At 36.4% G+C, this 15,029-nt stretch overlaps 1 protein-coding gene across 2 annotated transcripts in view; it reads right to left on the bottom strand.

Moving 5' to 3' along the window:
* The window catches only part of LARS1 (leucyl-tRNA synthetase 1), a 62,026-nt gene that overhangs the window by 32,713 nt on the left and 14,284 nt on the right, over positions 1 to 15,029 (bottom strand). For both annotated transcript variants that reach the window (XM_014730595.3, XM_001503913.6), the window contains exons 6-13: positions 12,827 to 12,988; positions 9,944 to 10,056; positions 9,254 to 9,317; positions 7,767 to 7,834; positions 7,438 to 7,663; positions 3,711 to 3,798; positions 3,554 to 3,630; positions 287 to 340 (exon numbers count right to left, since the gene is read on the bottom strand). In XM_014730595.3, the coding sequence (XP_014586081.1) occupies positions 287 to 340; positions 3,554 to 3,630; positions 3,711 to 3,798; positions 7,438 to 7,663; positions 7,767 to 7,834; positions 9,254 to 9,317; positions 9,944 to 10,056; positions 12,827 to 12,988 (852 nt within the window). The remainder of the gene's footprint in view (positions 1 to 286; positions 341 to 3,553; positions 3,631 to 3,710; positions 3,799 to 7,437; positions 7,664 to 7,766; positions 7,835 to 9,253; positions 9,318 to 9,943; positions 10,057 to 12,826; positions 12,989 to 15,029) is intronic.

Genomic DNA, 15,029 nt, shown 5'->3' with positions numbered 1-15,029 from the left:
AAATTGGCCATACCAGCAAAATACGCTATATAAAATTGGTGATGCTAAAAAGCTCTTTGTTCAGGAATTGCAGGTGCCAGGTGCTAAGAAAATGATTATTGTTAGTTTTTCTCTCACTCTTATCTGCCACAGCAGATATCAAGTAAAAATAAGCAAACTCTTAAGCAAACTCCCTCTTATTTTCATACTCCACCAATTGTTTAATTTTGATACACGGAAAATGTTAGCTCTTTTTTGCTCTGATAGAGAAATGGATACAAACATTCTGAATCATCTACGTACTCACCGGCTCAAATGGCAAGACCATGTCATCTCTAATTCCATACTTTGCTCGTAAAGCCTACAAAAAATTTGCAAGTTAACACTAATGATCAACACTTTACTGGTATAATCAGAGAGAAGCAACCTCCAAACTTTTCTGCCACTATTATTTGTCCTCCTCTCCATTTAGAGCAATTTTTAAATTTTATCATATATCTCAAAAAGAGATCTATGACTTTTAAAAACTCAACAGTTTAAGTTAGAGTGAATGGCTTAAATAATCAAATTATACAGCCAAAAGCAAAAATTCACAAACACACACACACACACCCCACTTAAAATGAGGTCAGTGAAACCTAGGTTGCAATGAAATTGTGAACATCAGAAAACTTTTTCAAAAGTTTTATGAAACCCATCACATCAATAGACTGAAAAAGAAAAATCACATGATCATATCAACAGATGCAAAAAAAGGATTTGACAAAATCCAACACCTATTCACGATAAAAACTCTCAGTAAACTAGAATAGAGGAGGACTTTCTCAACTTGATAACGACTATCTATGAAAAACCTACAGCTAACACCATACTTAATGATGAGAAACTCAAAGCTTTCCCACTAAGATCAGGTACAAGGCAAGGATGTCCCCTCACCACTCCTTTTCAACACTGTACTAGATGTCCCTGCTAATGCAATAATGCAAGAAAAGAAAATGGTATACAGATTGGGAAGGAAGACATATAACTGTCTTTGTGCAGAGTGGCATGATTATCTGTAGAAAATCCAGAATAATAAACAAAAAAAAACCTTCCTGGAACTAATAGGCAATTAAAGCAAGGTTGCAGGATACACGGTTAATATACATAAGTCAATTTTGTTCCTATATACCAACAATGAACAAGTGGAATTTGAAATTAAAAACACAGTACCATTTACATTAGCTCCCCCAAAAATTAAATACTTAGGCACAAAACTAACAGTATATACATAAGATCTACATGAGGAAAACTACAAAACCCTGAGGAACAAAATCAAAGAAGAACTAAATAAATGGAAAGGCATTCCATGTTCATGGATTGGAAGACTCAATATTGTCAAGATGTCAGTTCTTCCCAACTTCACCTACAGATTCAACGCAATCCCAATCAAAACCCCATAAAGTTATTTCATGGTTATCAGTAAACTGATTCCAAAGTGTATATGGAGAGGCAAAAGACCCAGAACAGCCAACTCAATATTGAAGAACAAAGCTGGAGGACTGACGCTATCTGACTTCAAGACATACCATAAAGTTGCAATAATCAAGAAAGTGTGGTGCTAGCAAAAGAACAGACAGATAGATGAATGGAACAGAATGGAGAGCCCAGAAACAGATCCTCATAAATATAGTCAACTGATCTTTGAAAAAAGAACAAAGGCAATACAATGAAACAAAGACAGTCTCTTCAACAAATGTTACTGGAACAACTGGACATCCACATGCAAAAAAAAAGAATCTAGAGACAGACCTTACACCCATCACAAAACTCAACTCAAAATGGATCATGAATCTAGATTTAAAACACAAAACTATAAAGCTCCTAGAATATAATATAGGAGAAAACCTAAATGACCAAGGGTATGGTGATGCCTTTTGAGATATAACACCGAAGACACAATCCATGAAAGAAATAACTGATAAGCTGGACTTCATTAAAAACTTCAGCTCTGTCAAAGACAATATCAAGAGAATTAAAAGACAAGCCACAGACTGGGAGAAAATATTTGCAAAACACACATCTGATAAAGGACTGTTATCCAAACTACACAAAGAACTCTTAAAACTCAATAGTAAGAAAACAAACTGATTTAAAAAATGAGCCAAAGACCTTAACAGACACACCTCACCAACGAAGATATACAATGGCAAATAAGCATATGAAAAGATGCTCCACATCATATGTCATCAGAGAAACACAAATTAAAACAACAATAAGATATCACTACATACCTATTACAATGGCCAAAATCTAGAACACTGACAACAACAAATGCTGACGAGGATGTGGAGAACAGGAACTCTCAAATATTGCTGGTGGGAATGCAAAATGGTACAGCCACTTTGGAAGTCAGTGTGGTGGTGGTTTACAAAATTAAACATATTCTTACCATACGATCCAGCAATCCCACTCTTCAGTATTTACCAAAAAGAGTTGAAAACCTATGTCCATGCCAAAGCCTACACATGGATGTTTACAGCAGCTTTATTCATAACTGCCAACACTTGTTAGCAACCAAAATGTCCTTCAGTAAGTGAATGGATAAATAAACTATGGTACATCCAAACAAGAGAATATTATTCAGCACTAAAAAGAAATAAGTTATCAAGCTATGAAAAAACATGGAGAAACCTTAAATACATATTACTAAGTAAAAAAAGTCAATCTGAGAAGGCTACATACTATGATTCCAACTATATGACATTTCTGGAAAAGGTAAAAGTATGGAGACAATAAAAAGATCAGTGGTTGCCAGGGCTGGAAGGGAAGAGAGATGAACAGGGAGAGCACAGAGGATTTTTAGGGTGTGAAAATACTCTGAATGTTATTATAATGATGGATATATGTCATTAAACATTTGTCCAAAGCCACAGAATGTATAACACCAAAAGTGAACCATAATGTAAACTATGGACTTTAAGTGATCACAATGTGTCAATTTAGGTTCATCCTTGTAAAAAAATGTACCATTCTGATGGACCTGGAGGGTATTATGTTAAGCAAAATAAGACTGAGAAAGACAAACACCATATGATTTCACTCATATGTGGAAAATAAACAAACACACGGACAAAGAGAACAGTTCAGTGGTTACCAGGGGAAGGGGGCTGGGGGGTGGGCACAGGGGGTGAAGGGGAGCACTTATATGGTGACAGACAAGAAATAATGTACAACTGAAATTCACGATGATGTAAACTCTTATGAACTCAATTAAAAAAAAATGTACCATTCTGAACAGTGATGTTGATAATGGAGGAGGCTATATATGTATGGGAGCAGGGGAAAATCTCTGTACCTTCCTCTCAATTTTATTGTAAACCCAAAACTGCACTAAAAAAATAGTCTTTAAAAAAAGATTCTATGAAATATTATATTTAAAATTCAAACCACAGGAAAATACATAAACATCAAAAAACAGGTTGGAGATAGCAGTTCAAAAATACATCCATAGCTTTTTAGCCTAAGCTCATTGTTAGTTCAGCAGTACCAAAGCAATGAGACAATGAAAAGGAAATAAGAACATGATACTCACTTGCTTTTTCTTCAAGTCTCTGAGGGCAGCAAAATCATCGGGAGAGTCAGAAGGAACACTTGTGACCACACCAGTGCCTTATAAAAGAAAGTGTGAAATTAACTAACACAACCAGAATGCGTATTGAAGTATTTCTAGAAAGAAATAAATTCTTTACCTTTATCCTCCTTAATGGTGAGCATTGGAAGAACATAGATCACCTTATAAGATGTTAAAGGTGCAGAAAGGGATGCACCAAGAATTTCCTGTGTAAGAAAAAAATCACCATAAAACGTAAAGAAACTTAACCATTAAAATTTAAAACAATGTTAATATGTTAAGCCCTGAGAAGCTACTAATCAAAAAATATATGAAGTAAAAAAAACTCATTCTTTTATAACTACTAGACTAAAAATAATTGTAAATAATTATAATACCCAATCTGGTAAGGTGGTGAAGAAATTAGTATACTAATACATTGGTTGTGACATCGTACTCCTTGAGGAAAACAATATAGGAATCCATAGCAAGACCCACAGAAATTTTCATACAACTTGGACCCAGCAATCCAATCCTAGGAATTTACCTCAAAGGAAAAAAAATTATCTTTTGTCTGAGAACTCTGCCCAATGCTGTGTTAACTACACTAGCAAACTCTGGAAACAACTAAAACTTTAAATAATAGAAAAATTATTTAACAAAGATATGAGACATCAATAAGATAGAATACTGTATATCCATTTAAAATGATAATTAAGAAGACAAACAATTAAAAAGATATATTTAGTTTCTCTTAAAAAAAATCAGAAGATCTGACAATACTGGACCCATATTCTCACATGGCAACAAACAGCTTGCAGCTGCTTATACAGCTAAGGAATGCACTTTTCAATTCCACACAGCTCCCACCCATCCCACTTTATTCATATAAATAAACTGCTTTTATGGAATTTACAGTCATATGGATGAAAACTAAATATCCTAACAATCTTAAAGGTTGAAAGCTATTTTTAAGTTTTACCACCCATTTCCCTCACTCCAGAATCTGCTCAAATTAGCATGGAAAGAAGCTGCATTAAGAACAGAAAAAAATTTGTGGCTTTAATACTGTTCCCAAAAAAATCTCAGACAGAATGCCAACATCAGGAACTAATGAGTTGTGGCAGCACTGCTTATAAAAAAAGGCAGGAAACAATTCAAATATCTATTATAATGAATGGGTAAGTAAGCTGTGGTATAGCCAAACAATGCCATACTATGTAGCTGTAAAAAATAAGAACAAGGACGGGCTGGCCTGGCGGCGCAGCAGTTAAGTTCACACATTCCACTTTGGCAGCCCAGTGTTCACCAGTTCAGATCCCAGGCACGGATCTACACGCTGCTTGTCAAGCCATGCTGTGGCAGGCATCCCACATAAAACAAATGACGATGGGCACGGATGTTAGCTCAGGGCCAGTATTCCTCAGCAAAAATAAGAAAATTGGCAGCAGATGTTAGCTCAGGGCTAATCTGCCTCAAAAATAAGGTAAGAACAAGGAAGCTGTTCATGTACTGATAAAAGGATTACCAAGATATAGTTAAGTAGGGGCTGGCCCATGGCCGAATGTTTAAGCTCGTGTGCTCTCCTTCAGCAACCTAGGGTTTCACCGATTCGGATCCTGGGTGCAGACCTAGTACCACTCATCAAGCCATGCTGAGGCAGTGTCCCACATGCCATAACTAGAAGGACCCACAACTAAAGTATACAACTACGATGTACTGGGGGGCTTTGGGGAGAAGAAGGAAAAGTAAATAAATAAATAAAACCTTTCAAAAGAAAGATACCGTTAAGTAAAAAAGTAAGATGCAGAATAATGTGATAAAGTATATTGCCATTTGTGTATAAAAAAAGGGAGAAAGAATATATATGTATGTATTTGCTTATGTATACACAAAACACTTCTGGAAGGATACACAAGACAGTGATTTTACTTACTGCCTATCCAAGAGGGAACTGAGTGAGTAGGGATATCTTTTGCATCTTCTTTGTCTTTTGAATTTTGAGTCTTATGAATGTATAACAATTTAGTCAAAAAATTGTTTACAAAATAAGTAAGAAATAAAAGTTCAATTCAAAAAAAGAATTGAGATGGTAGTCTACTCATCTTTTTTTTTTAAAAAGTTATTTATTCAGATACCCAACATCAGGGGTCGGACCGGTGGTGCAACAGTTAAGTGCACACATTCTGCTTCGGCAGCCCAGGGTTCGCCAGTTCGGATCCTGGGTGCAGACATGGCACCGCATGGCAAGCCATGCTGTGGTAGGCATCCCACATATAAAATAGAGGAAGATGGGCACAGATGTTAGCTCTGGGCCAGTCTTCCTCAGAAAAAAGAGGAGGATTGGCAGATGTTAGCTCAGGGCTAATCTTCCTCGGAAAAAAAAAAAAAAAGATACCAAAGATCAGCATTTACCAAAAGGAATAAAAGATACTCAGAAACACTAATAAGTAAAAAAAACTATAAGGATAAGAGCTATGTAACCATCCGGATTTAGTTAACGTCAACCAAGACCTTCTCTTCAGAAAAAAAGCAGCTCCAATTCCACACAAGAATGCAATCATATTCAGAAAGTAATATAAAGTCTACTGCAGCTACTAAATCTCTTGGGGAGGACCGTATTTTTCAACCATGTACTTATTGAGCTGAAACATAAGATTCGAAAATGCTATTTTAGTGATATAGTCACAATGAATACTCCACAGCAATAAAAAAAGAACAAACTACTCCTACACACAACATGTCTCATAGACGTAATGTTGAGCAAAAGAGCCAGACACAGTATGACTCCACTCATATGTGGAAGTTAAACATGTAGACAAAGAGAACAGATTAGTCGCTACCAGAGGAAAGCGGGGGTGGGGAGTGGGCACAAAGGGTGAAGTGGTGCACCTACAAGATGACTCACAAACATGTACCTGAAATTTCACAAGGTTGTAAACTATCATAATCTCAATAAAAAGCTAAAAAAAAATTAAGTAGTAAAATAATACTAAATAACATCAAGAATTTTATGATATAATTAGCGAAAACATAAAATGGCAGAAATTGGGTACAACATGATGCCATTGTAAACAATGCATGTATATATATATTATAAAAACACATACACACAACGGGTAGGATATACCCAAGAAAATTAAAATAGTTATGATAGGAAATAAGATTATAAGTAATTTTTATTTCCTTATTTTTGTTTCTTTGTACACCCTAAATTTTTTATACTGAACAAATCACAGTTCTTACATTAAAATTTAACAAAAAAAAAAGAGCCAGACACAAAGAGTACAGATTGTATAATCCCATTATGTGAAGTTCAAGAACTGCAACTAATCTTTGGCAACTGAAGTCAGAGCAGTGGTTACTTTACAGGAAGCAGGTAAGTGTTGACTGTGAAACGGATATCAGAGTGCCTTCTGGAGTGCTGGAACTGTTCTCCATTTTGATTTGGGCAGTTGCTTACATAAGTGTATACACATATGAAAATGCACCAATACATACACTTATGAGTTACACATTTGACTGTATGTATACCTCAATTAGAAAGTTTTTTAGGGGCCGGCCCCATGGCCAAGTGGTTAAGTTCTCGAGCTCTGACGTGATGGCCCAGGGTTTCACCGGTTCAGATCCTGGGTGCGGACACGGCACCACTCATCAGGCCATGCTGAGGTGGCATCCCACATGCCAGAACTAGAAGGACCCACAACTAAAAACATATAACTATGTAGCAGGGGGCTTTGGGGAGAAAAAGAAAAAAAAAAATCTTTAAAAAAAAAAGTTTTTTTAAATGCTCTTTTCTGAAGTTTCACTGCTGAAATTTTCCTCTGAATTTACACACTAAATAAAAAGTCTGCTACCCAACTTACCTCTCCCATTAATTCCTTAACAACAGGCACCACTCCATTGTCCTTGGTAAAGCCCTGGTATGACATATTCCTGGCAGCTCTTTGGGTACAGATGAATATATCACCATTCGCTGTCTCAAACCCAATGTACTTCATATCAGGGCGAACCCAACAGTTTGTCTGTCCAAACATGGTCTCAGGTCTGAGAGTAGCAGCTACCAAGAAGATATTTTTTCCTTTCAGGCCACTAAGAAGAAAAAATATACATTTATGCAAAAACATGTTATGGATTCTATCACAACTATCTGATATTTCAAAAAGATAAAGCAATAACTGTTTGGAAAACATACCTTAATTTGGATGGGTATGGCTCAAGCACTTTCAACTTGATTAAAGTATATTCTTGAGGTCCAACACCCTAAACAAATAAACAAAACAAAAAAATTGGGGAGGACAAAAGACTTGCATTAAACCCACTCATCTATGTGAGAGATCTGACTCAAATTTCTAAGATGGGTTCTCGCATTGTTGGAATAACTCTTTCTTCCAATGAAGAAATTGACAGTAGTGTGCTGACTATATCCACATGGAAGTCTAATATGTAAGCGATTTGGGACACCACCCTCCCACCCCACGCCAGACCAGAACTGGTAAAGGAAACCCAGACTCTACTGAGTAAGGACAGTTTGCTGAGGGGAGGACAGAAAAAAAAGTGACTTGGAGTAATCATCCAAAACAGTGTTTGCCAAAATGGAAGTTAGAAGATACAATCACCACCAATCTCACAGAGTGGTCATCATCACAGACATACACTGGACCAGGAGTCAGATGATACGCATTCAAAACCTAGCTTGGGCCCTTACTAATGGCTTGACCCAAGGGAATCACAATCTCTCTGAGCCTTCGTTTCCTCATCTGTAAAATAACTGTGCTGTGCCTCACACAGGATTGTCCCAAGGAATACATAAGATAACGGATAGGAAAATGCTTTGAAAAACTATGATGTACTATTGAAATTTAGGATGTTGCTACCATTGACTATATTAAAACTTAATAAAGTCAGTAAATTGGGCCTTCTTAAGTCTCTCAAATCTTTCAAAATTTTGATCAACTCTCACTTCTATCTGATAAGTTTCATCATAATTGAAGGCTGATTTTGAAAAGTAATTGTTAAACTACAAATGTGTTCAAACATGGTAACAAAGAATGATGTCCTCATTGGGACTCCTAAATTCAGATCCTGGCATTAGTATTGATTTACTGTGCCAAGGCTTTAGGCAAATCACTTATCCTTGCTTGACTCAAGTATTGCAAGGAATAATGTTACTAATGTGTCCTACAGGAATGTAGAGTGAAGTATTTTGGAAATAAGCAAGTAGGCACATGATCAAAGCAAGTATAAATGGAATCTGTGCACATCAGTTAGCCACATATCTCATTACCTCTCCTCACACTCTCTTTTCAGAGCAGAATATTCTCCTGGTGGCGCTTCTCAAACATTAGCATGCATATGAATCACATTGAGAGCCTGTTAAAAGACAGATTCCTGGGCCCCATCTCCAGAGCTTCTCATTCAGCAATTTTGGGGTGAGCCTCAAGGATGTGCTTTTCCATCAGAAGCTGATGCAGATGGTCCTAGGACCATTCTTAGAGTAGCAAGGTTCTAGATAAGATACAGTTATCTGTAATGACATTCTGCTTCCTGAGCCACCAGAGTATCATGACTATGTACCTCAGCACTAGGATAACATTATTTTTAGGTTTCTGATCTATGTCTTAAACTCTTTGGCCACATTAAGAATTATTATAACAGCTACTTTATGTCACAAATAATTACCTCTCCAGTTTGTCTGTCATGATCCATACAAGGCTGTCCATCTTTTGGAGAATAAATAGTATATCTAAAAAATAAATAATAAGTGATAAATATTATTATAATATACAACTTTTATATTAACATATTTGGCAGTGTTGCTCCTAACGTCTTACAATAGTTCTTCTAACTAAAACTTCTAACTGAGCAAATGTCTATCATGTATGCTTTTATGGGTAGTTCTACAGCCAACTTAGTTATTTAATGGAAGCCTTCTGCCTTCACCAAAGGTAATACCACTGAAACATATATACTGATCTTGGCTTTGTGGTATGAAACAAAAGATAATAAAATATAAATTCACTTATAAAATGCAAATAGCTTTTAATTAATAAATATAATCAATGAAGACTCAAAGAATTTATACAACAAAAGGATAAACTAAAACACAGATATAATTATTATTTTTTCTGCTTGGCTGGAAAGACTGAACAGAATCTTTAGTGAGATCATTAAAGCGACATCCTATTTTCCCCAGTGCTATTTGTCACAAACACTAAGCAGCTAAGAGAAATTAAGGCATTGGCAAGACAAAAAGGAAAACAAGAGAACAAAAAGAAAAAAGATAATGAGAAAAAGAAGGCCGGGGGCACTGAATTACAATGCAAGAATTACATAATTTTCCTTTATTATACTGAAGGACAACAAACTCACCGCTTCCCAAATTTAATTTTGTTTCTTTCTCTTAATGTTAAAAACTGCCACCTGACAAACGAATCATAGTAAGGATTAACATCAGTAGTGATGAAGGAACGACGCCAGTCTACCTACAGAAGGAGAAAGAAAAAGGTAATTTTTGAGAAATTTGTATAGTCTCTGAATAAGAATTCCCATGAATCAATTATTTACTCTTCTCTTTATTTTCCAACTTAGAATTATATCAAATATTAAAAGAAAAACAAAACTTTTCAAGTTCCAACTATTAAAAAATAACACGATTATTAATTTGTGTTTAATATGTAAGTTTTTAAACCCACATATTTTTATATTAAACATATAGGAATTATGATAAATTAAGAAGGAACACTTCAATAATACCTTTATATATTCCTAAATATTTAAACTCAACTTTGGCTTCTTCAAATTCTTTGAATAGATTCGACAAGATCCAACACCCATTTATGATAAAAACCCTCAGTAAAATGGGTATAGAAGGAAAGTACCTCAACATAATAAAGGCCATATATGATAGACCCACAGCCAACATCATACTCAATGGACAAAAGCTGAAAGCCATCCCTCTGAGGACAGGAACAAGACAAGGGTGCCCACTTTCACCACTCCTATTCAACATAGTTCTGGAGGTGCTGGCCAGAGCAATTCGGCAGGAAAAAGAAATAAAAGGAATCCAAATAGGTAACGAAGAAGTAAAACTCTCGTTGTTTGCAGACGACATGATCTTATACATAGAAAACCCCAAAGAATCCACAGAAAAACTATTAGAAATAATCAACAACTACAGCAAAGTAGCAGGGTATAAAATTAACGTGCATAAATCAGTAGCATTTCTATACACTAACAATAAACTAACAGAAAAAGAACTCAAGAACTCTATCCCATTCACAATCACAACGAAAAGAATAAAATACCTTGGGATAAACTTAACCAAGGAAGTGAAGGATCTATACAATGAAAACTACAAGACTTTCTTGAAAGAAATAGGCGATGACATAAAGAGATGGAAAAACATTCCTTGCACATGGATTGGAAGAATAAACATAGTTAAAATGTCCATACTACCTAAAGCAATATACAGGTTCAATGCTATCCCAATCAGAATCCCAAGAACATTCTTCACAGAAATTGAACAAACAATCCTAAAATTCATATGGGGCAACAAAAGACCGCGAATTGCTAAAGCAATCCTGAGCAAGAAAAACAAAGCCGGCGGAATCACAATCCCCGATTTCAAAACATACTACAAAGCTACAGTGATCAAAACAGCATGGTACTGGTACAAAAACAGGTCCACAGATCAATGGAACAGAATTGAAAGCCCAGAGATAAAACCACACATCTATGGACAGCTAATCTTCGACAAAGGAGCAGAGGGCCTACAATGGAGAAAAGAAAGTCTCTTCAACAAATGGTGCTGGGAAAACTGGACAGCCACATGCAAAAGATTGAAAATTGACCATTCTTTTTCACCACACACCAAAATAAACTCAAAATGGATCAAAGACCTAAAGATTAGGCCTGAGACAATAAGTCTTTTGGAAGAGAATATAGGCAGTACACTCTTTGACATCAGTTTCAAAAGAATCTTTTCGGACACTGTAACTCCTCAGTTGAGGGAAACAATAGAAAGAATAAACAAATGGGACTTCATCAGACTAAAGAGCTTCTTCAAGGCAAGGGAAAACAGGATTGAAACAAAAAAACAGCTCACTAATTGGGAAAAAATATTTACAAGCCACTTATCCGACAAAGGGTTAATCTCCATAATATACAAAGAACTCACACTGCTTAACAACAAAAAAACAAACAACCCGATCAAAAAATGGGCAGAGGACATGAACAGACATTTCTCAAAAGAAGATATGAATATGGCCAATAGACACATGAAAAGATGTTCATCATCGCTAATCATCAGGGAAATGCAAATCAAAACTACACTAAGATATCACCTTACCCCCGTTAGATTGGCAAAAACATCCAAAACCAAGAACGACAAATGTTGGAGAGGTTGTGGAGAAAGAGGAACCCTCATACACTGTTGGTGGGAATGCAAACTGGTACAGCCACTATGGAAAACAGTATGGAGATTTCTCAAAAAGTTAAAAATAGAAATACCCTATGACCCAGCCATCCCATTACTGGGTATCTATCCTAAGAACCTGATATCAGATATCTCAAGAGTCCGTTGCACCCCTATGTTCATCGCAGCATTATTTACAATAGCCAAGACGTGGAACCAGCCTACATGCCCAGAAACTGATGATTGGATAAAGAAGATGTGGTATATATACACAATGGAATACTACTCAGCCATAAAAAAAGACGAAATTGGCCCATTCACAACAATGTGGATGGACCTCGAGGGCATTATGTTAAGCGAAATAAGTCAGTCAGAGAAAGACGAACTCTATATGACTCCACTCATAGGTGGAAATTAGCATATTGATAAGGAGATCTGATCGGTGGTTACCAGGGAAAAGGGGGGGTGGGGGGAGGGTACGGAGGGGGAAGTGGTGTACCCACAACATGACTAACAAAAATGTACAACTGAAATCTCACAAGGTTGTAATCTATCATAACATTAATAAAAAAAAAAAAAAAAAAAAAATTCTTTGAATAGAATTCCTTTCTAATAATTACTAAAATATGGATACACATTCCAATACAACAAATATTAAAGTACTTCATGGCTTACATCAAGGGCCATGAGGTTCTAATCTGATAATAATAGTACCAATTCATTAACAGAATACAAGTGGAATATATTATTCTAAATTAAGAGATGGTCCAAATCTCATATAATCATATAAATATAAATGTTCTTCATGTTTTCTTAAACTATGGGGGTGGTGGGCATACCTTCAAACCCATTCTCTTCAGATCCTGAATAGCCAGTGGTGGGAAATAATCAAGCCAATGTTCTGCTTCAGAAAATCTGACTATCTCTTCATCAGACAGACCAAGGGACTTCATAATGCCCCACTGGTATTTAGAAGATCCAGCTTTAGCAGCCGCTTTACTCTGAAAATAACCAACAAAAACAAACTCCATTAAAGAACAACCAACAACTGGTTAACAAATGCCAGGACCACAATAATTTTAAGTGAATAATCCGATTTGGTAATTTTTTAATTGCAAAACAATGGTGTTGATATGTCAGAATACTGCAAGATTTAGATATATTCTTTTGTCTACCAAACTGTACAGTCTGATACTCAACAGGTCTCTGACACCAAAGATAACTAAACAGGTGGAACCATAAAGAATTATCAACACAAAGACAAGATCTCAGCACCAACTTTCTAATACCACATGCATCTTTCTTAGTTATGAATAAGCTATTAACAAGAGTTTTCTCCTTTTCCGATATTTACCAATAACCAAAAGACAACCAAATACCATGAGTTAGAGGTAAACAAAGGAGTTGAACTATAAAACAATAAAAAGGCAAGGTAAGGAATATGGGGGGTGATGGAACTGCTGTGTATGGTACCGTGGTGGTAGAAACATGATTCCACGCATTCGCCAAACCAACGCAACTATACACAACAAAGAATTTTACTATGTGTAAACATTTTTTAAAAATCAATCAGGATGTTGGAAGAACTCAAGATGGAATGCAGAGTGTGAAAAATGTATCTAACTGTATTACAAATATATGACATAACCACACTGAAGAGAGCAGGAAAGAAAGGTGCTTTGGAAGTAACTTTAGAAAACTGTGTTCACTAGATTCTAACGACAAAAAGAACTATATACAAACATTGTACTTTAGTTGGTAAAATTGTTTCTCCCAGGGGTATAGGTTAGCAATTCTGAAACTACTAGTAGACTGGGATTGAACAAATAAATATACTATAAATAAGGAGAACCAGGTTTCTCACTATTGAAGAAAGAAGTCACAAATAAGCAAAGGAAGAATGCTAGAGTGAGCCCAATGGTGCCAAAATGGAGCCAGGGGTATGAGTATGAACTTTTTCAAAATATATATAGGTAGGGGCCAGACCTGGGGCCGAGTGGTTAAGTTCACGCACTATGCTTCAGCGGCCCAGGGTTTTGCCAGTTCAGGTCCTAGGCACAGACCTAGCACCACTCATCAAGCCATGCTGAGGCGGCACCCCTCACAGCAGAATTAGAAGGACCTACGACTAGAGTATACAACTATGCACTGGGGGACTTTGGGGAGAAGAAGAAAATACAAAATTAAAAAAATACATATAAAGAAATAAATATAGACATGCATATTCGTGGGTTAGTAAACATACATATATTTCCTTGCTCTTTCTATTGAGAAGGCCTAGAAACAACGAGCATACCCAGCACTCAGAGCTTAGTTTCTAAATACTATTTTTTTTTTTTTTTGAGGACGATTAGCCCTGAGCTAACTGCTGCCAATCCTCCTCTTTTTGCTGAGGAAGACTGGCCCTGAGCTAACATCCATGCCCATCTTCCTCTACTTTATATGTGGGACACCTACCACACAGCACGGCTTTTGCCAAGCAGTGCCATGTCCGCACCCGGGATCCGAACCGGCGAATCCTGGGCTGCCGAGAAGAGGAACGTGCGAACTTAACCGCTGTGCCACCAGGCCAGCCCTAAATACTATTTTTCAATAAAAAGAAACAAGACTCCTTGGAGAAGTGGTTGATTCCAGGGAGGCAACAGGGAAAATACAAGATGAGCCCGGAGCATCTTGGGGCACCAAAAAGTAAGAAAGTGCTTAAAAAAAAATGGGACAAAAGTTGGGGGCATATCAGATGGACACAGGAGCCAACCTAAAATACCCCCGAGAGCTAATGCTAGAATAATTTGAGCAAGAACAACAAGCCCCCCCAAAAGACCCCAATAGTATTGGATTATAACCCGAAGAATAAAATAAATATACACAAATCCATACTAACATAAAAAAACTTAATAAATAAGTAAATGAGAGAAAAAGGACAACTCTTCCTTTCAGAAGAATTCCAGATAATAAATGTGGAAGGAATGAGAGAAATGGAAAATCACCATAGAACACCACAGTAATAACTATTACGGGCAAGATCCACTGATGGACGCTATA

The sequence above is a fragment of the Equus caballus genome, chromosome 14 (genome assembly GCF_041296265.1).
Source record: "Equus caballus isolate H_3958 breed thoroughbred chromosome 14, TB-T2T, whole genome shotgun sequence".
Classification (NCBI taxonomy): domain Eukaryota; kingdom Metazoa; phylum Chordata; class Mammalia; order Perissodactyla; family Equidae; genus Equus; species Equus caballus.
This window is presented reverse-complemented; position numbering and strand designations above follow the sequence as displayed.